The sequence below is a fragment of the Paramormyrops kingsleyae genome, chromosome 15 (assembly GCF_048594095.1).
Source record: "Paramormyrops kingsleyae isolate MSU_618 chromosome 15, PKINGS_0.4, whole genome shotgun sequence".
In the NCBI taxonomy this organism is placed as follows: domain Eukaryota; kingdom Metazoa; phylum Chordata; class Actinopteri; order Osteoglossiformes; family Mormyridae; genus Paramormyrops; species Paramormyrops kingsleyae.
This window is the reverse complement of record NC_132811.1, coordinates 6,287,037-6,308,075: the sequence shown is the minus strand read 5'-3', so window position 1 is coordinate 6,308,075 and position 21,039 is coordinate 6,287,037. Positions and strand designations below refer to the sequence as shown.

The following is a 21,039-nucleotide window of genomic DNA, read 5'->3' as shown; positions in this document are numbered from 1 at the left end:
CACACGGAGGTGAGAGCGAACTCGGGGGTGACAGCGAAGGGCCCGATTCTGCTGAGGCCAGGCTCAAACCAGCAACCTTCCGATCACAGACACACGGAGGTGAGAGCGAACTCGGGGGTGACAGCGAAGGGCCCGATTCTGCTGAGGCCAGGCTCAAACCAGCAACCTTCCGATCACAGACACACGGAGGTGAGAGCGAACTCGGGGGTGACAGCGAAGGGCCCGATTCTGCTGAGGCCAGGCTCAAACCAGCAACCTTCCGATCACAGACACACGGAGGTGAGAGCGAACTCGGGGGTGACAGCGAAGGGCCCGATTCTGCTGAGGCCAGGCTCAAACCAGCAACCTTCCGATCACAGACACACGGAGGTGAGAGCGAACTCGGGGGTGACAGCGAAGGGCCCGATTCTGCTGAGGCCAGGCTCAAACCAGCAACCTTCCGATCACAGACACACGGAGGTGAGAGCGAACTCGGGGGTGACAGCGAAGGGCCCGATTCTGCTGAGGCCAGGCTCAAACCAGCAACCTTCCGATCACAGACACAGAGGTGCAGCCTGCCGCCCATCAGCCTCCATCTCCGAAAGCTCAGCTCCCTGTGTCTAGGTGACCCCTCGACAGCCGCATGTATGTGACAAGTGTAAATGTATTAAATATCCCGTAATGTACTGGCATCCCATCCAGGGTGTCCCCTGCTGTCAGTCGGTACTAACCCAGGTCTGTAATTCTAATACACCACCAGCTCCTAAAACAGTCCCATTGCCGCAGAGAACCTTCTTTCTCTTAAGAAACGTGACGCTGCATTACGGGAATCGATAACAATCCATACTGATTCTATCGGACACCGGATCCAGGTAACTACCAGATTAGAGCCTCTTAAGGTCCTCTTGCCATTTGAACAGCCTTTGTGGAAGCTGCTCCCGGTTTGGATCCAGTTCACAGCAGACATCAGCATTAAGCTTATTAGGATAAAATGCCTGCAGAACCGATGGCGTCGGCGGTTTCTTCATCCAGGTACATGCAAGGGCTGATGGACTTTATTTGCCTGCTGGCGGCTGGGCAGAGCGGTGGCTCTGAGGCTAGGGATCTGTGCCAGCATTCGGAAGGTTGCTGGTTTGAATCCCATGCCCCCAGAAAATATATAAAACTTGCACCAGTCCATCTGGATTAGTATGGTGCTGAGGTACCACATGCCACTCAGATTCTCATCAGGTGGTTTGCTGGGTGCAGCAATGTGCTGTCAAGCACATGCTCCTTACCTCCCTCTCTCTCGGGGCTTCACTACCATGCTGATAACAATGGATCTTCAAGCATCGAACATAACCCCATGAAGAATCTTTGATTTCCAGATCAGAATGTCTTATTCATATTAGAACATTTCTACTCATCTCAACCAAACAGATTTTGATCATGTTCCTTAAAATCTACTGAAAGTGATTACCAGGTACATTTTCATGCACAAACTGGTACATAGAAATTCCATTAACAACAAGAAGCCACAGATATACCCACTATATGCACTATAAACAGAGCTTTTGTTCTGGTGATGAACGTTACTATTTTTTCGTGTTCTAGACATATTCACTACCTGTAAATCATCGAATGGGCCTTTCACAGTGTCCTTATCATGCCAATATTACGGAAAAGGTAGTTAAAGTCGTACAGAGACACTTAAGATAAACGCACCCAATTTTGTCAAATCTCGCTGTTAAAGTCGACTTTTTGACTTTCACCAGCAGAAATAGCCTTTGGCCAAATCCGTGTTACCCTATTCCCTTGCTGACATAATTTCTCTATTCTTAGGGTAAAATCACTTTGTTTTGTTTTGTTACCTTTCATCACTTTCAGAAGACAAATGGTGGCAATCAATGCTGTTTTCTTACATTAAACGAACTTATAAGACCTTTCAGTTTACTAAGCAATAACAATACTCATTGAGCATCAAGCAATAACAATACTCATTGAGCATCAAGCAATAACAATACTCATTGAGCATCAAGCAATAACAATACTCATTGAGCATCAAGCAATAACAATATTCGTCTGAGCATCAGAATCTGCCCACAAGCAGGGGGCGCTGTAGCAGTTACCTGCCTATTGCTGCGGAAGGTGTACATGTGGTAGAGCACAGGGATCAGCTTCTGCGTCTGACCCGAGTTCAGAACATCACTGTGCACCTTGAGCTCCTGCACCATGAGGTCCACCAGGTGAGTCCCCAGATGCACCATCAGGCTCTGGGGCCACTGGGTGTCGTCACTTGCCAGCGTCGAACCCGTGTTCGCCAGCTCCGCCTCCAGCTCCGCCCAGCGTTCCCGTGGCAACACATCACATGTCTAAACAAATGAAAGAGTAGAATTAAGCCAAATGACATCCACACGTCCTTTCAGAGATTAAAAGACCTTTTCTGTAAATTAGGCACTTATCTGACCCTGATGAAAATATCAAAAAAAAAAGAAAAAAAGTGCTCAATTAGCTAATAAACAGAATGAGAACAAAAATAAGTCTTTGGAAAAAAGTGTCCCTTACAGTGAAAGACAAAGTAAAGCCAGTGGTACTGTCAGTTGCAAAAATCACAGAAATCAAACAACACACAAAATATTCCTATTCATGCCCAGATCTCAAAGACATTAAATAACTGGTCTGGGAGGAGATCCAACTGTAAGATAAACAGCAGAGCTGGTCACAGAGAGCCACACCTCAGTGTCCTTGGCCAGCAGCTCAGCATAGTCATTATAGATGTTTCTCAGCTTGTCCACCATCTGGCTGTTGTTCTTCTGCTGGATGATGTACTTGTTGTACACTTTGTGGCCCAAGGAGCTGGCGAACATCACCAGGGTTTCTCCGTTGGGCGCCAATTCGCATAGACCCTTTGGAAGGAGAGGTTTGGGAAATGTTAATGTAGATGGCGCGATGGTTCAAGCGTGTGGAGAGGCCTCCCTGTCGGACAACGGCAGGCGTTAACTCAGTCCGTACCTGCAACATGATGTCCACGTACTCGTCGTTGTCCAGCAGACACAAGTACGGGTAGAGGTTCATCTTCCCACTCTTCTGGCTGCTGTGGCCCAGGATCACTTTGGCTTCTTTGAGAGCCTGGAGGAGGGCTTTGCGCCAATGGGAACGCAGCACTTCCAGTAACTCCCGCTGAAACAGCGCGTTAGTCGATTAACTAATTAGCTACCTAGAGACTGGAATATTGAACTGGAACAAAACGTGGGAGGGCAATTATAACATCAGGCCCAGCAGTATCAGGTGTTTTGAGTATAGCTGTACTGCCCCGTAGGAACGGTGTGAATTAACACACTGTGTTGGAGAAATTATAAAACTGAAAAGAGACCATAATAAGTTTCACTCATTCCACTAGCAAATAAACTATCTCTTTACAATGCTAAAGACCAGGCATGAACCAACACTAATTCACATATCTCAAAAGTACTACAGCCTTGAATGGATAACAAGTCTACAAAAAGTGGATGGATGGACAAGTGTTTGTGCAAATAAGATCAGAGGAGGATGGCAAACGAAAGCCCCAAATCTGAAAGTAGGTCAGTCTTGATTCGTTTAGCTTGGAGGACAAAACAGCCCCTATTGCTGAAGGTGATTCACAGCCTGCTCTGGGAGGCTGCATTATAATAGATCAGTGTTACGCACCCCAGTCTTTGGGGACGCTCCCTCCCAGCTCCCAGTCAACCAGGAACACCAAATACCTGCTACAGGTGTGTTGGAAAATGCGGACTGTCTCGGGGTACCCCCCAAACTGGGTTGGGAAACACTGTAATAGATGATTACACCCTATATCCACTTGGAAATGCAGCACTATCACCTCGGATCACCCACTTGCTCAAAACTTTGAAATTAAACTAATAACAAGTAGCAACTCACTCTCATTGGGTGAGGAACCACAGAAACAAATAAGAACTGCTAACATGAACACTCTCAGGTGACAGCAAGCATCAGTCAGTACTGGCCCACATCCTTCAGATGTGGTGGCAGGGCTGCGTCTGTAAGGAAGAGCCACTAGAAGCAGCTTCTCCAGAGGAGTTGCACCCACCATCCTGGCCTGGCTCTCCGTAATGGGTTTGGAAGCCTCCACAGAGTCAATGGTGACCGAGGCAGCCTGCTCCATTCTCAGCTGCCGCTGAAATCTCTCCTGCAGTTCAGATAGGCTGAAGCTGAGCTTCGGAAATCTGGCCTCTTCCCTCTGCAACAAAGAACACAAACGCTGAGCTAAAGACCCGTATATAATGTATATGCACACACACACACACACGCACGCACGCACGCACGCACGCACGCACGCACGCACGCACGCACGCACGCACACACACACACACAGTGCTGTGCAAAAGTTTTAGGCAGCCAAAATAAATGTTTAAAGCTATTTATTTGGGTAGTAAGTGCACTTTTGCTCAGAACAAAAACACAATTTAGCATTAGAACATATGCAAATTAAGGGTAACAATAAAAACTAGCAAGGATTTCCTCTGTTCTCCACCAGCTCACTTAATTAATTAACTTAATTACTTAAAAAAGTCAGGTGTGCCAGTGGTAGTGTCAAAAAACTCATGGGTGTATTAGATGTTTGCTGGGAATACTGGGGTGATTTTACCAGAGAGTTTGAAATGGCTAAGTTGACACACTTTGACAGGCGTAATATCAGTTTTACACCAACATGAAGATCATTTAAGCATCATTTCATTTCCTTTCTCCTCCTAAGACTTTTGCACAGTACCATGTACGTGTATGTGTGTGTAATTTCAAATCAGACTATTCAGACATGATTAAAGTGCACATTCCAGACTTTAATATAATTATACATAGTCCCTCTATTTCAGGGTAGTGTGGTGGCTCTGAGGCTGGGGATCTGTGCCACCAATCGGAAGGTTGCTGGTTCAAATCCCGTGAATGTCCAGAGTGATTCTACTCTGTTGGGCCCTTAACCTGCAATTGCTTAGTCCTGGGTATGATGTTAATCTACATCCAGCCCTATAAGTAGGTCCTCAGACTAACAGGGGAAAAACTTGGGGTTGGTGGCAGGACTGGCATTCCGGCCACTGGAAAAAAAACTCACACTGGCCCATTTGAACTGGTGTGGTTCTGAGGTATCGCCCGCCGCATGGCTGCACTCAGTATCTCATCCCTGAGGTGGTGGGTGTGGCAACACACTATAATCAGTGCATGCTCTTTACCGCTCCTCTATTTCAGGGCACCATAATGGTCTGCACCACAGCAGTGGTGTGTATATTAAAGCAGTCATGCTTAGCACTTTGTTCCATATTCCTAGCATGCAGCTACTTCAAGCAGTCTGTGATTCATGGGCATCACCAGGTGCTGAGTATCTTCTCTGGTGATGCTCTGCCAGTCCTCTAATGCAGCCGCCTTCAGCTCCTGCTTGTTTTGGGCCTTGTCCCTTCCTCTTCGGCATATGGAAGGCAGTTGGATTTAAAATCAGGTGACTGATTTGGCCATTCAAGAATTGTCCATTTTTTAGCTTTTGAGAAACTCCCGTGTTGCCTTAGCAGTATGTCTGGGGATCATTATCTTCTTGCAGAACGAAGCGCCATCCAATGAGTTTGGAGGCATTGACTGGAACTAGACCAGATAAGATGTTTCCACACAGCTCAGAATTCACCGTGTGACTGCCGTCTGCAGTTACATCATCAGTGAAGGTAACTGTGCCAGTACCTGAGGAAGCCATTCACGCCCAAACCATAACACCCCCATCACCGTGTTTAACAGATGAGCCAATATGCTTTGAATCTTGGGCAGTTTCTTTCCATCTCCACACTTTCCTCCAGCCATCACTCTCGTACGGGTTACTCTCATACAGGTTAATCTTGGGCTCGTCTCTCCATAAGACCATTCTGTAGAAGGTAGGACCGGAAGGTCTGCAGGTTCTGCAGACTCTTTTAAATACTTTTTGTCCAAACTATAATCTGCCCATCCTGTTTCTGTGGTTAACGAGTGGTTTGCATCTCACAGTGTAGCCTCTGTGTTTCTGTTCATGAAGTTTCCGCAACTAAAGATTCCAAATGGTAGAAGCCAGCCTAGGTATCTCATCCCTGCACTAATGAAGCAATGAAACACACCAGAGTATCACAAATAGTTGTGAAGCCAAATGTTCCAAACATTATGGTTCGCTGTAATGATGGGAACGATGTATAAAATGTGTTGTCATTTCTACATGGTGAAGCCGAAATGTATGCAAATAACTGGAATGTGCACTTTAATCATGTCTGAATTGGATGATTTGAAATTTTAAACTGTGGAGCAGAGAGGTAAATCAAGGAAAAAATGTGTCTTTGTTCCAAACATTATAGAGCACACTGCATATAGGTCATAATATACATTCTTTTAAAATAGGCATCTATGGATCACTTCTCCTTAGTTTCTGCGTGCTCATTGGCTGGGGACGGCCTATCACTTCTCCTTAGCTTCTGCCTGCTCATTGGTTGGGGATGGCCTATCATTTCTCCTTAGCTTCTGCCTGCTCATTGGCTGGTGACGGCCTATTACTCATCCTTAGCTTCCAGAAACATGCTGAAATAAGCATTCCTCTTCTCCATATTGAGGTTGGTAAGTGACTGATTTGGAGACCCGACACCATCTCAGGCAGGTTGTGACATTTCTTAACAAATCCAGACGAGTGGCTGTCAGCTATATACTTTTACCAGCTTCCTCCAGCACATACCACCAAGAACGGTCGTGAATCAGAGGTCACTTTCATGAATAACTAAAGAAGTCATTCATAAATATAATTGCTAATTATACAAAAAAGATGGAAAAATCCAAAGGGCGTAAAAGATACTGCAATTCCTATTATCCAAAGGACATAAAAGATACTGCAATTCCTATTATCCAAAGGACATAAAAGGTACTGTAATTCCTATTATTTTTGTTTAATTTCCATTTATCTGACTGAATTAGACCTGAATTAGCCGTCCAATAAACATCTTATACATTTGATACTGTGAGGTCTCTAAGCATCAGTGTTCTTAGTTGCTCTATTATTTGAGCTTTAATAATCCATATGCAAGGAAGTTCAAAAGGTCAGGCATGCTAATATGCTAATATGCTATAAGACCTCTGCATTCTCTGTTAAGTTTTTACAAATTCCAAACCCCAGTCACCAAAAGGCACAGAATGCTACCAAATCACAGGGGGAGATTCCGTGTTGGTCACGTGATGCATCCTTGTGCTGGTGGGCAGTGTAGGGCATTTCAGGTCCAGAAACTGCAAATCCAGGCCAAGATTCTGTTACTACCAACCAGTTAAGCATAGACAGTCACTGTCACAGAATACTCAACTGGTTGGTAGAAACAAAATCTTGGTCTGGATTTGTAGTTTCTGGATCTGAAATTGCTGACACTGCTGGTGTGACTCAGCCATACGCTCCGAGTGTGTATACTAGTATTTTGTAAAGCGTCAAAGTACAGCTGATGTTGTACTGTAGGGTCCTTATTAATCAAGGAGACAGAAAAGCACAATTTGTCCTCCAGGAAGCATGAAGAGAATCAGGCATAATAAACAGAAACATTAGGCTGGAAACTAGTTCACTATCCCGTATCATGGCTGGACTGGAGCGTCACTGAAACCCACAAGGAAATGGGCACCAGAAAGCTTGATAAATGTATCTGTGCCTGCCTCCAGCCACCACCGATTTAGGGAAGAAAATAATGAGTTTGTTCATTAATGCGAATTTTCACAAAACAGAATAATGCATTCGTATATATATATTTTATTTTAGATTTCAACAAGACGGATTGGGTGCCTTAACCTGCCGGTGTTGAGGGTGGTGCTTTGGGATGCGGCGGAACGTGTGTGAGTGTGTGTCACGCCTCGTGGTGGGGGCGACCCGCAGCCGCGATGCTGGGGAAGCAGATGGGGGCCACCGTCGTTCCCGATTCCCGCAAAACAACTTTGAGGGGGGGGCCGGAGCACCTGAGGCGTAACCCCGGCACCTCAAAAGGCATCATAGAACTTTGCTGCATTTCAGCTGCTCCTCACCTACTGCCGATCACGGGCAAAAATCGGCATTATACATTTGTACAGGTATGGAAAATGATGGATGAACAAGTGTTCGTTTTCCAGGACTATGATGATAAAAAGAAACGTAAATTTCAACTTGAGAATTATTTTATCCATCCATTTTCTGTAACCGCTTGCCCAATTCAGGGTCGCAGGGGGTCTGGAGGCTATTAGAGCAAGGCAGGGAACAACCCAGGATGGGGCGCCAACCCATCACAGGGCACACAGACACACCATTCACTCACACAAGCACTCATATGAGCAATCTGGTAACACCAATCAACCTCAGCATGTCTTTGGACTGTAGGGGGGAAACCAGAGCACCCGGAGGAGACCCCACGACGACACGGGCAGAACATGCAAACTCCACACACATGGAGTCCTGGCGGAGACTCAAACCCTGGTCCCAGAGGTGTGTGGCGACAGTGCTGACCACCACACCATTGTGGAACTCCAAATTATTTTATACAAGGAATTATTTTATGCGTCTCTTCCTGTTCGTTCAGGGACTGAAATATTATGCTTTAAGAGCAACGCAGCTATAACGGCCCAAGGCCTGTAAATTTCAATTACTCTGTATAACCTTGTGTATCACAGCCTTTCTGTATAACCCTGTATAACATCAGGAAAGTCAGACCTTCTCCGTCTCGGTATGCAGCTCCGCTTCTAGGTCCAGCGCCTGTTACCTCATAACTAGACTACTGCTACCAGCTTGTGCTCTCAGACCACTGCAGATGATTCCAAACACAGCAGCACGTCTGATATTCATTCACCCTAAACCTTCTCATGTCACACCCCTCCTTGTCAGTTCAAGTTCTTGGTGCTGACTTACAGGTCCATCAATGAATAGGCACCCATCTCCATCAGGAGGCTCCCTGGGACCTACACCCCACCCAGCCCACTACCATCAGCAAGCCAACGTCGCTTGGAGCTCCTCCGCCACGTGAGGAGCGTCACTACAGAAGTTCTCCTGTGTGGTTCCTCGGTGGTAGAATGAGCTGCTGAACCACATCCGGTCATCAGACTCCCTCAAGATCCAATTGTTCCATGAATTCCTCTACAAACCTGATGATCTTTACATTCCCTGATTGTAACTTAGTGGCCCTTGAATAGTCTTATTAGCTTCTTAATTTGTTAATGGTTATTGAGTAATTGTTGTGTATCTCCTGCTCTGATACTGCTTACACTCATACCTGGGTGTTCATTGCAACCTCAGTCTAGCCGCACTTATGCCTAGTTGACTGCTAAACAGCATGAATGTTTGCAATGTGCCATTTTCCTCACTTGTACATGGCTTTAGACAAAAGCATCTGCTAAATATGTTAATGGAAAATGTAAATTATGTCCTAATTAAACATGGCATTTATTTGATATCTATCCAAGAAGCTAAACTATAAATAGCAAACTTCTGATAGAAACTGTGCAAACAGAAAGGCAGCTTTTTTCTTGCATTTTTCTCAAAGGACAGAGAGAAAGACAGACAAGCGCCGATTTTCTCATGTCGATAAAGGAGCTTTGATGCAGGCATGGGAATGCAGTGATGGCTGTTTTCAGAAGCTGGACTTTGATGCATCTGTCACCGATTAACTCCACGACAAGTGACTTCCGACAGCACGGAAATCCCATTCCGCACAAACAGCTACGGCTTCCCTTTCGCCGCCCGCGCCGTCTCAAGGCGCCCTCGTGTTTACACACTCGAAACGAGGCCCCTACCCCCCCATTACCATGCCACATTCACCATCCACCAATCAAAGACTCACAGAAGTGCTGAGCACCTAGATAAAAATACTCGCTCTTGAGGCTCGTTAGCCAATCGTGCGAACCGGGTGAGCGGCGCCCCCTGATAATACCGCCGTGCTAAAAATAGCCTGGGAACACGCTGTGAGAGGCCTGACAATCAGCCGCTCGCTGGCACGGCCCAGCGCACCAGGCTCTCTCTCTGGAAGCACTCGGGCTCACCTTGCCGCCGATAACGTCTCCGTGGTGTTCCGGGATCTTCCACAGAGCTATCGGGCCCCGGGGGGCTCCCTGTCGGTGGTGCTTACACCCTTTCTTTGATCCCCACTCAACAATCTGCTCGAACTACATCAAGGAGCGAAACTGATCTGTCAGTAGCCTTGACATTTCCCATCAGCCCCCGAAACTTTAAATCTCTGGATAACAATAAATATCTGGGGTTAAGGGGCATATAAACACATAATCTTGAACACAGTTGGTACTTCCAGTGTATAGCATAAAATCTATGACCGTATTCCTCTACACAGGATTTAATGTAGTATTGGAGGTGCAAAGACTCCCGGAATCAAGGGGCGTACGTACAATTTTCCATATTCAAAGGCCCCTGTCAAGTGGTGGGTATCCCTGCCTCCCGACGCCCCTGCCCAGAACCCTAAAGCAGGCATTTATACGTCTTATAAATGGAAAAGCCGTTTCATTCATGCTGCTACTCCTCAGTGCTGAGTCACAGTAAACATCACCAAGGTCTGTGATTCCATTATCATCGTCTGCAACAAACAGCAATGGCTTCAGCGAATTCTGACGCCGTGTTACGGGATTAAATTAGGAGAGCTTAAGCGGCTTATGTGGAATCTTCCCAGGGAGAAATCAGCGATACCACGGGTGTGTGGAGGAGCAGTACCTTGCTGTAAAAGTCCTGGACCAGAGGTGACGAACACATGTGCTGGGTGGTGTCTGTACTGGGCCGGAAATCCGGTTCGACCACCTGGACCGCCTTCAGCACCATCTCCCTCTCATCCTGCCGGAAGGCACACTGCCGGAACAGGTCGTCCAAGGAGAGGCCATCCTGCTTCAGCTGCTGCAGACATCTGTATGGGAAGAATGAGGATGCTCTAGATAGAGTGACATCAGCTCACCTATGAAACCTTAACCAGTATAGAAGGTTCATATATCTGGAAACCTGGTTCCTTTAGAAATACAAGTGTTCACTTTCTTTATCTCTGGGCCAAGTTCAGCCCAAGAGACACTATGAGAATACTCATAGCCTAGCGGTGGCTAAATGAAACTTCATGAACCACTTGCTATATTTTCTGACCCCACTAGATGGTGCTGTCTGTTTAAAAAAAAAAAATGGCTCGAAGCAAGTGAAAAGTACCATCTACTGGGGTGAAAAATTACAGGCTTCATTTAGTCATCACTACTTATAGTGAAATGATGGACAAAATCTGAAGGAAAAAAAAAATATAATATAGGTACCAGCAGGTAAGAAATGAAAAATGGTTACCTTTAATTAGACAGAAAATTTTTATTTTGATACCAAATGAATACAAAAAAATCAACTCGTTATCTTGAGCAGTTTTTGAGATATTGCAATCAGAATAAACCCTGACCTGATGAGTGTGGATCTCACATTCATACAAAATATCACCAGAAAACTTTGCATTTCAAGCATTATTTTGGTACCAGTTTAGTGGGTTTATTTGTAAGCTGAGAAAATTGAGGGTGAAATTTAAATATTTGGTCGAACCACTGAAAAATCCTTGCATTTCAATAGATAATTTCAGTGCGGTTTTAAAAAGAATAAAAGCACAGCATAGGTTGGTCCCTGGAGAGGGGCTGGACTGTATTCCACTCTGGTGTTACTCTTAATGAGAAGCACCGGGCAGCCCCCGGGATTGGTGCCAGTATGCTGCAGTTCAGCCTGGTAAACAAAAGGGTCACCTCCCTTCGACTTCGAGGTGGGGGACGGGCTCTGACAGTTGTTTGTGCTTATGCACCGAACACCAGCTCAGTGTTTCCGGCCTTTTTGGAGGTCTTGGAGGGAGTGCTGGAAGGACTCCATCATTCTTCTAGCAGACTTTAATGCTCCCATGAGAAGAGTGTGATTGGGAGGAATGGCCTGACTGATGTGAACCTGAGTAGTGTTCTGTTACTGAATTTATGTACTAACCACAATTTGTATAATAATGAAAACTATATTTGAACATAAGTGTGTGTTGCTCAGTACATCTGCCACCAGAGGACCCTAGACCGCAGCTCGATGATCAGTTTTGCAATTGCATTATCGGATCTGCGACAACGTTTTGGACACTTGGGTGAAGTCGGAAGCCAAGCTGTCAACTGCTCATCACCTGGTGGCGAGTTGGATCCAGTGGCGGGGAAGATGCCGGATAGTCCTGGCACCTCCAGCGGAACTTCTCTTGCATCCCAAGGGAGGCTGGAGACATTAGGCCTGGACGAGCGGTGATCCGCCCAATGGTCAAGCCACGGATCCAGGAGAAACAATGCGGATTCCGTCCTGGTCACGGATCACTGGACCAGCTCTACACCCTCACATGGATACTGGAGGGTTCATGGGAGTTTGCACAATCAGTCTACATGTGTTTTGTAGACTTGGAAAAGGCACACGGCCATGCCCCTTGGGGGGGTCCTGGGGAGGGGGGATGCTTTGGGAGTATGTTGTGCAGGGTCAGTTATTACGGGCCATTAGATCCCTGTTTGACCAGAGCGAGAGCTTGGTTTGCGTTGCGGGCAGTAAGTCAGGCTCATTCCCTATGGATGGTGGACTCAGCCAGGGCTGCCCTTAGTCCCTGATTCTGCTCATAACCTTTATGGACTCAATTTCTTGCTGTACCCAACTGGCAGAGGGGGTCCAGTTCGCAACCTCAGGATCACGTCTTTGCTTTTTGAAGATGATGTGGTCCTGTTGGCGTCATCGGGCTGTGACCTGTGACATGCACTGGAACGGTTTGCAGCCGAGTGTGAGGTGGCTGGGATGAGGAGCAGCACCTCCAAGTCTGAGGTCATGACTCTCAACCACAAATGGGCGGGCTGCTCTCTCCAAGTTAGGGATGAGTTACTGCCCCCACCGGAGGAGTTGAAGTATCACGGGGTCTTGTTCATGAGTGGGAAGAAGGGAACGGGAGATGGACAGGCAGACTGGTGCAGCGTCAGCAGTTACAGTATGCACACATCATTCCATTCTGTCGTGATAAAGAGAGAGCGGAGCTATTGATTTTTCAGTTGGTCTATGTTCCTACCCTCACATATGGTCACGAGCTTTGGGTAGTGACCGAAAGAATGAGATCACGGATACAAGCGGCAGAAATACATTTCCTTTGCAAAGTATCTGGGTTCAGCCTTACAGATCCTGCCAGAAGAGTTGGAGGAGGTGGCTGGAGAGGGGGAGACCCGGGCATTCCTGCTCAGACTGCTGCCCCTGCAACCCGGCCCAGGATTAACAGTAGAAGATGGATGGATTGATGGATGGCATTTCAGGCTAGAGTAATGATAAACTGAATCTGAAGCGATTTCGGGACAGTTTTTACACTTCCCTCCAGTCGATGCACAAAAAAATAACATGCAGCATTCAGCCACAGCACAAAAAGGTGCTTTTGTTTATCGCCATGGTTTTACACGGCCCATTTTTCCCATGGTCTCCTTCGCTTCTTACTCATTCAAAAATATGCAAGGTCATCTGTAGCCCCCTAACAACGAGCTGAACGCCAGATTGTTCCGTACATCATTTGTCAGCCAAATAAGGATGTGGCTCATGCATCTTCCAACACTCAGTCACTGAACCTCAGTCTGGTCGATCAAGAAGAATGTATATCCTTCTTATGAGTCAAGTGCTAACATTCTACAACTGTGACAGAAAGTGATCACTGCGATCAGAAAAACCCACAAGTAAATTCTTGCTGCATTTATACCAGAGTAAGAGCAAAGGAAGCTGATGAAAAGAGCTGTAGGCCTCAGCGAAGCTCTCAATGTCCCAAAAGCAAGACAAAACTAAAGAGAAACTGGAAAGTTCAAGCTCAGAGACTAACACTAGGCCTCAATTAAGGATATATACTATACAAGCTGCATAGGTGATCCAGTGACAGATTAAATTATGCCGCTCAGTGATGATCTTGTAGCTTTATGATAAGGTGTGACCTAAAATTGATGGCCAGCATGTTCATTAAATGAGTCTGCTGTACAAAAATGCAATATCAATAATTCAACTCAAATTTGCTGTAAGTTGCTCGTACTACACAGAAGGGCACGTGACATCCGAGCATTTGCATGCAATAACAAAGAGCACACAGGTACATACAATGTGCTGAATTACAGATCATTGCAACACAAGAGATCTGAGTTCCTGCACAGAGCTCCTGAGTATTCAGAGTGAGTATTCCGCTTATCCATACTGCCCTCTACTGTAAGTCAGGCAAAACGCATGTAAAAGAAAGGGTGGGGAAACAGTCTCTAGAGATCTTTGAAAAAAATCCCCTGTCCTTAATATCTTTGGTAAGACAGAGAGTGAATAAACAAGTCATTATCTTCTATAGGAAATTATATTTTAATGGCTTATAGACTAAAAAAAATAACCATTAGTCATTGGGTTGCTGGATATTTCAAAATCACTTACTATCCCAAATCTTTAAGGCAGACACTTGTTTAAATGTGAATATGATCCCAGCATGAAGGCTCACGGAATCAAATCCCAGATCATTTCATATCAGAAACCTTTTATAAGGAAGAGATTATGCCATATTCTGTCTGTGCATGTGTGTGTGTGTGTGCGTGTGTGTGTGTGTGTGCGTGTGTGTGTGTGTGTGTGCACCCACTAACAAAAAGAGGGCAGGAGATAACACAGAAATGAGGCAGATGGAGAGCACCTAGATAAGAACGAGAAAGCAAAGCCTTTCGCTTCAAATGGCATATGGTGGCAAGACAGCCGTGTGGACTATAAATGAGGCAAGGACACCCAGGCAGACGACGGGAGGGAGCTGGAGACAGAACCGGGGAGACGGAGGAGGACGGGGACATGCTATGGCATCATGGAAAACGCTGAAGCCAGCTGAGCTCCTGCACGCTGCCACCTTCTGGAGGCATTTGGAAATGCGTGATACGTGTGGACTAGCCAGACTGGAGCTGTTCTTCTGTTGAAGTAACTCCCCTGTCCTTGGTACAACGGCCCCCGTCCCACAGGTGCACTGTTGACCACACATGTTTAAATTAGCTGCTGAGGCGCACCCTCTACCCCCCCCAGCCCGCCACGACCCATACCACCCCCATGCTACCCCACTGTACCAGGCTAGATAAATATCATCATTCATTCGTATTTTAAGCCTCCTGAAAGCGCACGGTGTAGAAAATATGCTGAAGCGTATTAAGGTTATCCCTCTGAATAATGCAAAGGTCATGTTTATACAGGCACATGTATTTTTATATATATAAAAAAAAAAAAAACATACATACTGATTAGAAAGGCAAATTGCTGCACTGTAGTCACTGTAAGTCTGTCACTGCTATTGTTTCTCAGTTAGGGCTTTAGATTAGGGATCCATGGTAAGACACGTCTGTATCCGAGGCAAAATGTTTTGATTCAGAAAAAATAACTACGTACGCTATGTTTTTAGATACCACGTATGTGGCAAAAATTGCATTTTGATCAGAAGTGTCCAGAAGAATTCACCATAGCATTGACCACAGGTTTAGAAATATTTATGTTTTCTGAGGCAAAGTGAAACAAAAACGTCACAGCCAGAAAATAAGCTACCATCATCTTTGAAAATATCAAACCACCCAGACTCAACAGGGCTCCATTTCACAGCCTTAATGAAACACTTCAGGTAAAGCTGACTAGGGCTGTCAGACAACTATTTTTCTATAGATTAATCTATTGACTATTCTATCGATAGGTCGATTAATCTAAATGATTAATTTTCCTCCAGAAAATTAACTTGACTGTTTAAGTTAATTTTATTTCGAGAACAACAAGCTGTATGCAATTGCAGGACTTTAGATAATGTACTTTTTGGCACTCTACGAACATTAATTTTTGCCCACAATTCAACAAGCAGATTAGTAGTATGCCTACTAATTGTGATGCCCAAAAGTTAGCAATCTGTATAATTTTGGCGCATACTCATGCTTAGTAAATTCAGTTAGCGGAGGACGCCACATGCAACACAAGAAATAAACACTGAAGTTGCAATGAAGGAAGGGACTGATCAGCAGCCACAACATCTTGTAAAAGAGGAGATACTGTGGTTAAACAAGGTAAAAAAATCTTGGTGATGTGGTGGTACTTTTTGCAGTCCAACACACTTTTTTTTGGAAATATGCTTTTCATTTTCATTTCAGTTCACAAATGTTCTTTAAATTTAGCATCCGTTTTCACTTCAGTTTTAGTTCACAAAAACAACACGGGTCCCAACAAGTCCAATGTGCACAAACGCACAGACTGGCACCATCAATCAACTTAGAATAAGGCCAGGTTTTAGCCTAAACATTTTCACAAACACTTATTCAGTTGAGATTCTAAGTAGCAGGCAGACAACTTTATGGCTTTAATAATGAGTGCATTTAGCGGCTACAAGGACAAAAGATATTAAAAAGCTCTCCATTCCGATGCTAATTTAATAAACATGAATAGACAGCACATAGGATGCTTTTATCTAGGTCTTTCCGTCCATCATCCATAATAGCGCCTGTGCATTTTCCTGTGCAACACAGTGCTCGTACCGCCGTGGTACGCCATCGCACTTTGCACAGCGTAAAGCCACCTTTTTATTTTGGGATAATTTCAACTACTCCCATAATTACATAGTGATATAAAAGGAAAACACTTGTTATAGTGAACTGAAGCATTTTAGAAATCATATAGGCAATTTTATTTATTTATTTTTTTAAAAAAAATATCCGTCAATTTAAAATGTTGACGTCGACCCATTTTCAATGACGATCTGATTGACTACGTTGACTAATCATGGCAGCTGACCACCTGACAGAAACATTTAGTTAATTTGTTAAATGGTCAATTGTGGAGCGAACGGTACCTGAAGCGTTGCTTCCAAGCTATAACCTGGAATGTTACCCTACCCTGCGGGGAGGAGAAATGAAAAAAACCTGAGATGTAGAATAAGACTATTTTTGTCCCAAAGTGCCACCCATCTATGGCGGATAGAGACACCTCTGTGACCACGGCTCTTATATACACTGTAACTGACCCGGCCAGAATCAGTCTCTTATTTTCCCATTTCTCTGCCGCCTCACTAAAAACAAAATGTGCGCTCATAGCACAAGAACTTATGGATCAGGGGAGTGATCACCCATATCTGATGGAAAAATTCACAAACAAGAATATTAGTCACAGTTCTCACATGCTATAATTCAAGCTAGCCAGCATTGGGGAACAGGAATTAACACTGATATCTAACACTACTTTCTAACACTACACTACTGTTTTTGGGAGGATAAGAACACAAACTGCTAAATGAAACAAATGCCTAGGAGTTTATCAAAGCAAGCCAGCAACATGTATCCCCAATGTGACACAGAGAAACAAGCACGTCTTACCAGAGATATTAAAGACAGGGGATGTTTTTTTATATCTATAGAGACCGTTTCCCCAACCTTGCTTTTATGTGTATAAACTGTAAAAAGGGAGACTGCACATAGAAAATGTAAGTCCATCATAACCAGAGTATAAAGATGAACAAAAAGGGGGACCAGTCACTGACCCGACAATGATAAAACACCTCGCGTGTCTTATTTCTAAGCTCTTCAAACTTCAGCGGGACGAGTTTACAAATCTGAACGACATCGAGCTACCATTAGCAAGATCAACCACTATTACAACGTCTGCTCTACTGGGAGACTCTAGTTACAATCAATAGTTTAAACATGGAAAAAACAGAGTCTGGAAGACGTGGTTAGCACACAAATAGGTAGGTACTTACTGTAGTTTCGCGTAAGATCATTAATGTCGAAATAATCATCACTTGAAAACCATCCATCCATCCATCCATTTTCTCCCGCTTATCCGAGGTCGGGTCGCGGGGGCAGCAGTCTCAGCAGGGAAACTCAGACTTCCCTCTCCCCGGCCACTTCATCCAGCTCCTCTGGGGGGATCCCGAGGCGTTCCCAGGCCAGCCGAGAGACATAGTCCCTCCAGCGTGTCCTGGGTCTTCCCCGGGGCCTCCTCCCAGTGGGACATGCCCGGAACACCTCACCAGGGAGGCGCCCAGGAGGCATCCTAATCAGATGCCCGAGCCACCTCATCTGACTCCTCTCGATGCGGAGGAGCAGCGGCTCTACTCTGAGTCCCTCCCGAATGACCGAGCTCCTCACCCTATCTCTAAGGGAGAGCCCAGCCACCCTGCGGAGGAAACTCATTTCGGCCGCTTGCACTCGCGATCTCGTTCTTTCGGTCACTACCCACAGCTCGTGACCATAGGTGAGGGTAGGAACGTAGATCGACTGGTAAATCGAGAGCTTCGCCTTTTCACTTGAAAACAAATACACAAAAATATTCTAGAGTGAAAGATCTTCTATTCAGAATTACAACAAATCAAGGGGAACCTTTTTGTTCAAAGTCAAAAATGATTCAAGGTGGGCTCCCCAGTTTACAGTATATGATCACCCACTAGTGGTACAGGGGGCTCAGTTAAAGAAGGGCTGAAAACCACCGATGTAAGGCATGAGAACGACAGATGGGATGGTGATGAATGTGTACTCATGTATATACACCGTCTGCGTCACCGTCAAACAGAAAACAGGTCTGCAGTCACACCGGGGTAATTACAGCAGAGCTGATGACTGTCCCGGAACCAGTGACACTGCACACGTGAGATGGCCTGCAGCTCTGCCTGCTTACCCTGACCGCACTGGATGAGCAGGTGAGCATTACCAAGGCAGCACGCTCACCCCCAGCCCCCCCCCCCCCCCCCCAGCTGAGGGATTACTGGGTGATTATACCTGCGAGGGCTTCCCTTAATCAGAGCCCTGACTGCAACCGACCAGCAAGTCCATTAATACCGAAAGCAGCTACGCTTATCTTCACAGGGGGACTATGCTTCTCCATGAAGTTCACCACATCCGGATAATTGGGAATCTCGGGCGGATACCTAGGAGCGTGCCAGGAACCTTCCTTCCGGCCATTTTTCTTTTTAATACACACCAGCCACACTGACCCCACTAGAGACGAACCCATTTAAGCTGCACATGCGGCAGAATTACGATCAGGCGGCGAAGAATCCCTGTCGATATATGAAATGATGGAGTGGACGCATTAAGGAGCGGGTAATTCACCTGGAGGGGAGCGGCGGACACGGCAGAGAGCTCTCCCTCAAGGTTTCCAACTACACTACTTTGAAATAACACCACATGCCCCTGAGAATACTACTCTTTAAATGACATGGCAGTAATAAAACAAAATGCAGAGTTACCCTTTCTTTATCATTTCTTTTTTAAATCCATGTTTCCAAAATAGTAGAGCTAAACTGAGGCGCCTCACTATACAGAGGTAATGGGAGATTAAAATACTCTTAAAGGCCCCGGTTTGCACTGATAACTCAATGTCTACTTCATGGCACTATTACTATACTTGAATACATGCATTAATTGTGTAATTCAGGTCCAGAGAGTAAAAGTCCAGACCGGGATTTTGTTTCAACCAACCCGCTGAGTACTCGTGACTGTGACTCTTTACGCTTAACTGGTTGGATGAAACAAAATCTTGGTCTGGATTTTTACTCTCTGGATCTGAACTACCCAACTCTGTGTATAAATCTCCTTTAAATGCAAGGGGGAAGAAATCATTCCAGTGCAAAGCACCAGTAAGAGCTCAGCACCGACCCCGCTAACAGATTACCTGTCTGCTCCTTGAAGAACAATATACTGAGCATTAAGCATTACAGTGGGCTCACTGAGACACAAATGGAACCTCGTCATCACAGGTCGGTCTACAAAGACAGACTGACAGGAGTTAATGTCTATTGTCTCTTGTGACGGCAATAAAAGTGAAACATGATCCAAGTATGTAAAACTGACGGAGAATAGATAAGGTCAATCCAGAGCACCACTTTTAATATTAGCATTGATTCAACATTGTAGTTATATAAAAATGTAAAATAGCAGGGAACCAGTTTAAACCAGAATTAAAGAAAAAAAAACAGTGGATGATAAATTGCGTAAAGTAATCAATACTGGACAGGATGTCTACGCCGCTGAATCCACAGTGCCTTATGATAACCTGAAGTCATACAGTACATAAGACAGCACGACTAAGGACAGAAAAGGCATGGTAGGAGCTTAAGGCTGAGTAAGCAAAGCGGCGTTAATCCTAGGTTTACTCATCACTTTTTATATTTAAGTGACATTACAGGGGAAAATGATTAGGAAAAGAGGAGCAGAAATGCTGATAATTAAAGCAAAGCGACATGATGAACATGCTAATTATGGAAATTCGGAAAAGGTAAAGAGGATTCCAAAAACGCACTGCAGAAACAGGCCGCCTCGCCTGCTCTGGGCATTAACAGCTGTAACTATTCCTGGCTATTGGTGTTTAGCCGTAGCCAGAGAGCAAAGGCAGACGAAAAGTCTTTGCCACGTCCAAATCCCTATTGAAAGACTCGGCCCTTGTGCCGCCGCTGTACAGAACAAGACCTTGGAACAGCCGCATACTCGAGGGAATGGACGGACCCTCCCGATTACAAACGGCGACCTTCGGAAGTCAAAGGCTTTGGGGGAGCAGCCAGTTCCTACGGCATTTGTATATCCGCAAACCGTTTATCAATGACAAAACCTGACAATCACTGACAGCGCAAACTTCACGATACAGATGACAGGGGAACATGGTTTGGAAAAATAAGAAGATTGTAAGGGTTGAGGTGTAGCAAAATTTAAAAGCTCTAGTGGTTTTAAAACTCTATCCTAAGCATGACTAAACTTAGAATGTTATGTTAATTGAGTTCATTAATATCTACTACTCAGAGTAATAGTCTCTGGGAATTAAGATGTTAAAATCACAGCAATCACATCCAATCTAGAAATTAAATATTTGCCTAGGATAGTCTGTGGTTCTTGTGGTGGTGGGGGAGGGAGGGAGGGTTATTAAATGAGGATACAAGAAGGGAGGTGCTGACCCCTGGTGGCGATCACTGATAACGTGTGATTATAAGAACATTTCCACAGCAGCGGCGGGAATGTCTTGGTAAATCATTACAGAACTGGAGTCGCTGGAGTGAATCTCTTAGTCTACTGTCTCAGACTGACCAAAGGGATGAGAAG

General features: G+C 45.2%; 1 protein-coding gene across 2 annotated transcripts in view; it reads right to left on the bottom strand.

Moving 5' to 3' along the window:
• polrmt (polymerase (RNA) mitochondrial (DNA directed)) overlaps positions 1 to 21,039 on the bottom strand; it is a 50,969-nt gene that overhangs the window by 26,768 nt on the left and 3,162 nt on the right. For both annotated transcript variants that reach the window (XR_011982700.1, XM_023844267.2), the window contains exons 5-9: positions 10,661 to 10,847; positions 4,046 to 4,195; positions 2,971 to 3,138; positions 2,694 to 2,864; positions 2,088 to 2,330 (exon numbers count right to left, since the gene is read on the bottom strand). Coding sequence is in view for 1 of the 2 variants with exons in the window: in XM_023844267.2 (XP_023700035.2) it covers positions 2,088 to 2,330; positions 2,694 to 2,864; positions 2,971 to 3,138; positions 4,046 to 4,195; positions 10,661 to 10,847 (919 nt within the window). In the remaining variant the exon portion in view is untranslated. The remainder of the gene's footprint in view (positions 1 to 2,087; positions 2,331 to 2,693; positions 2,865 to 2,970; positions 3,139 to 4,045; positions 4,196 to 10,660; positions 10,848 to 21,039) is intronic.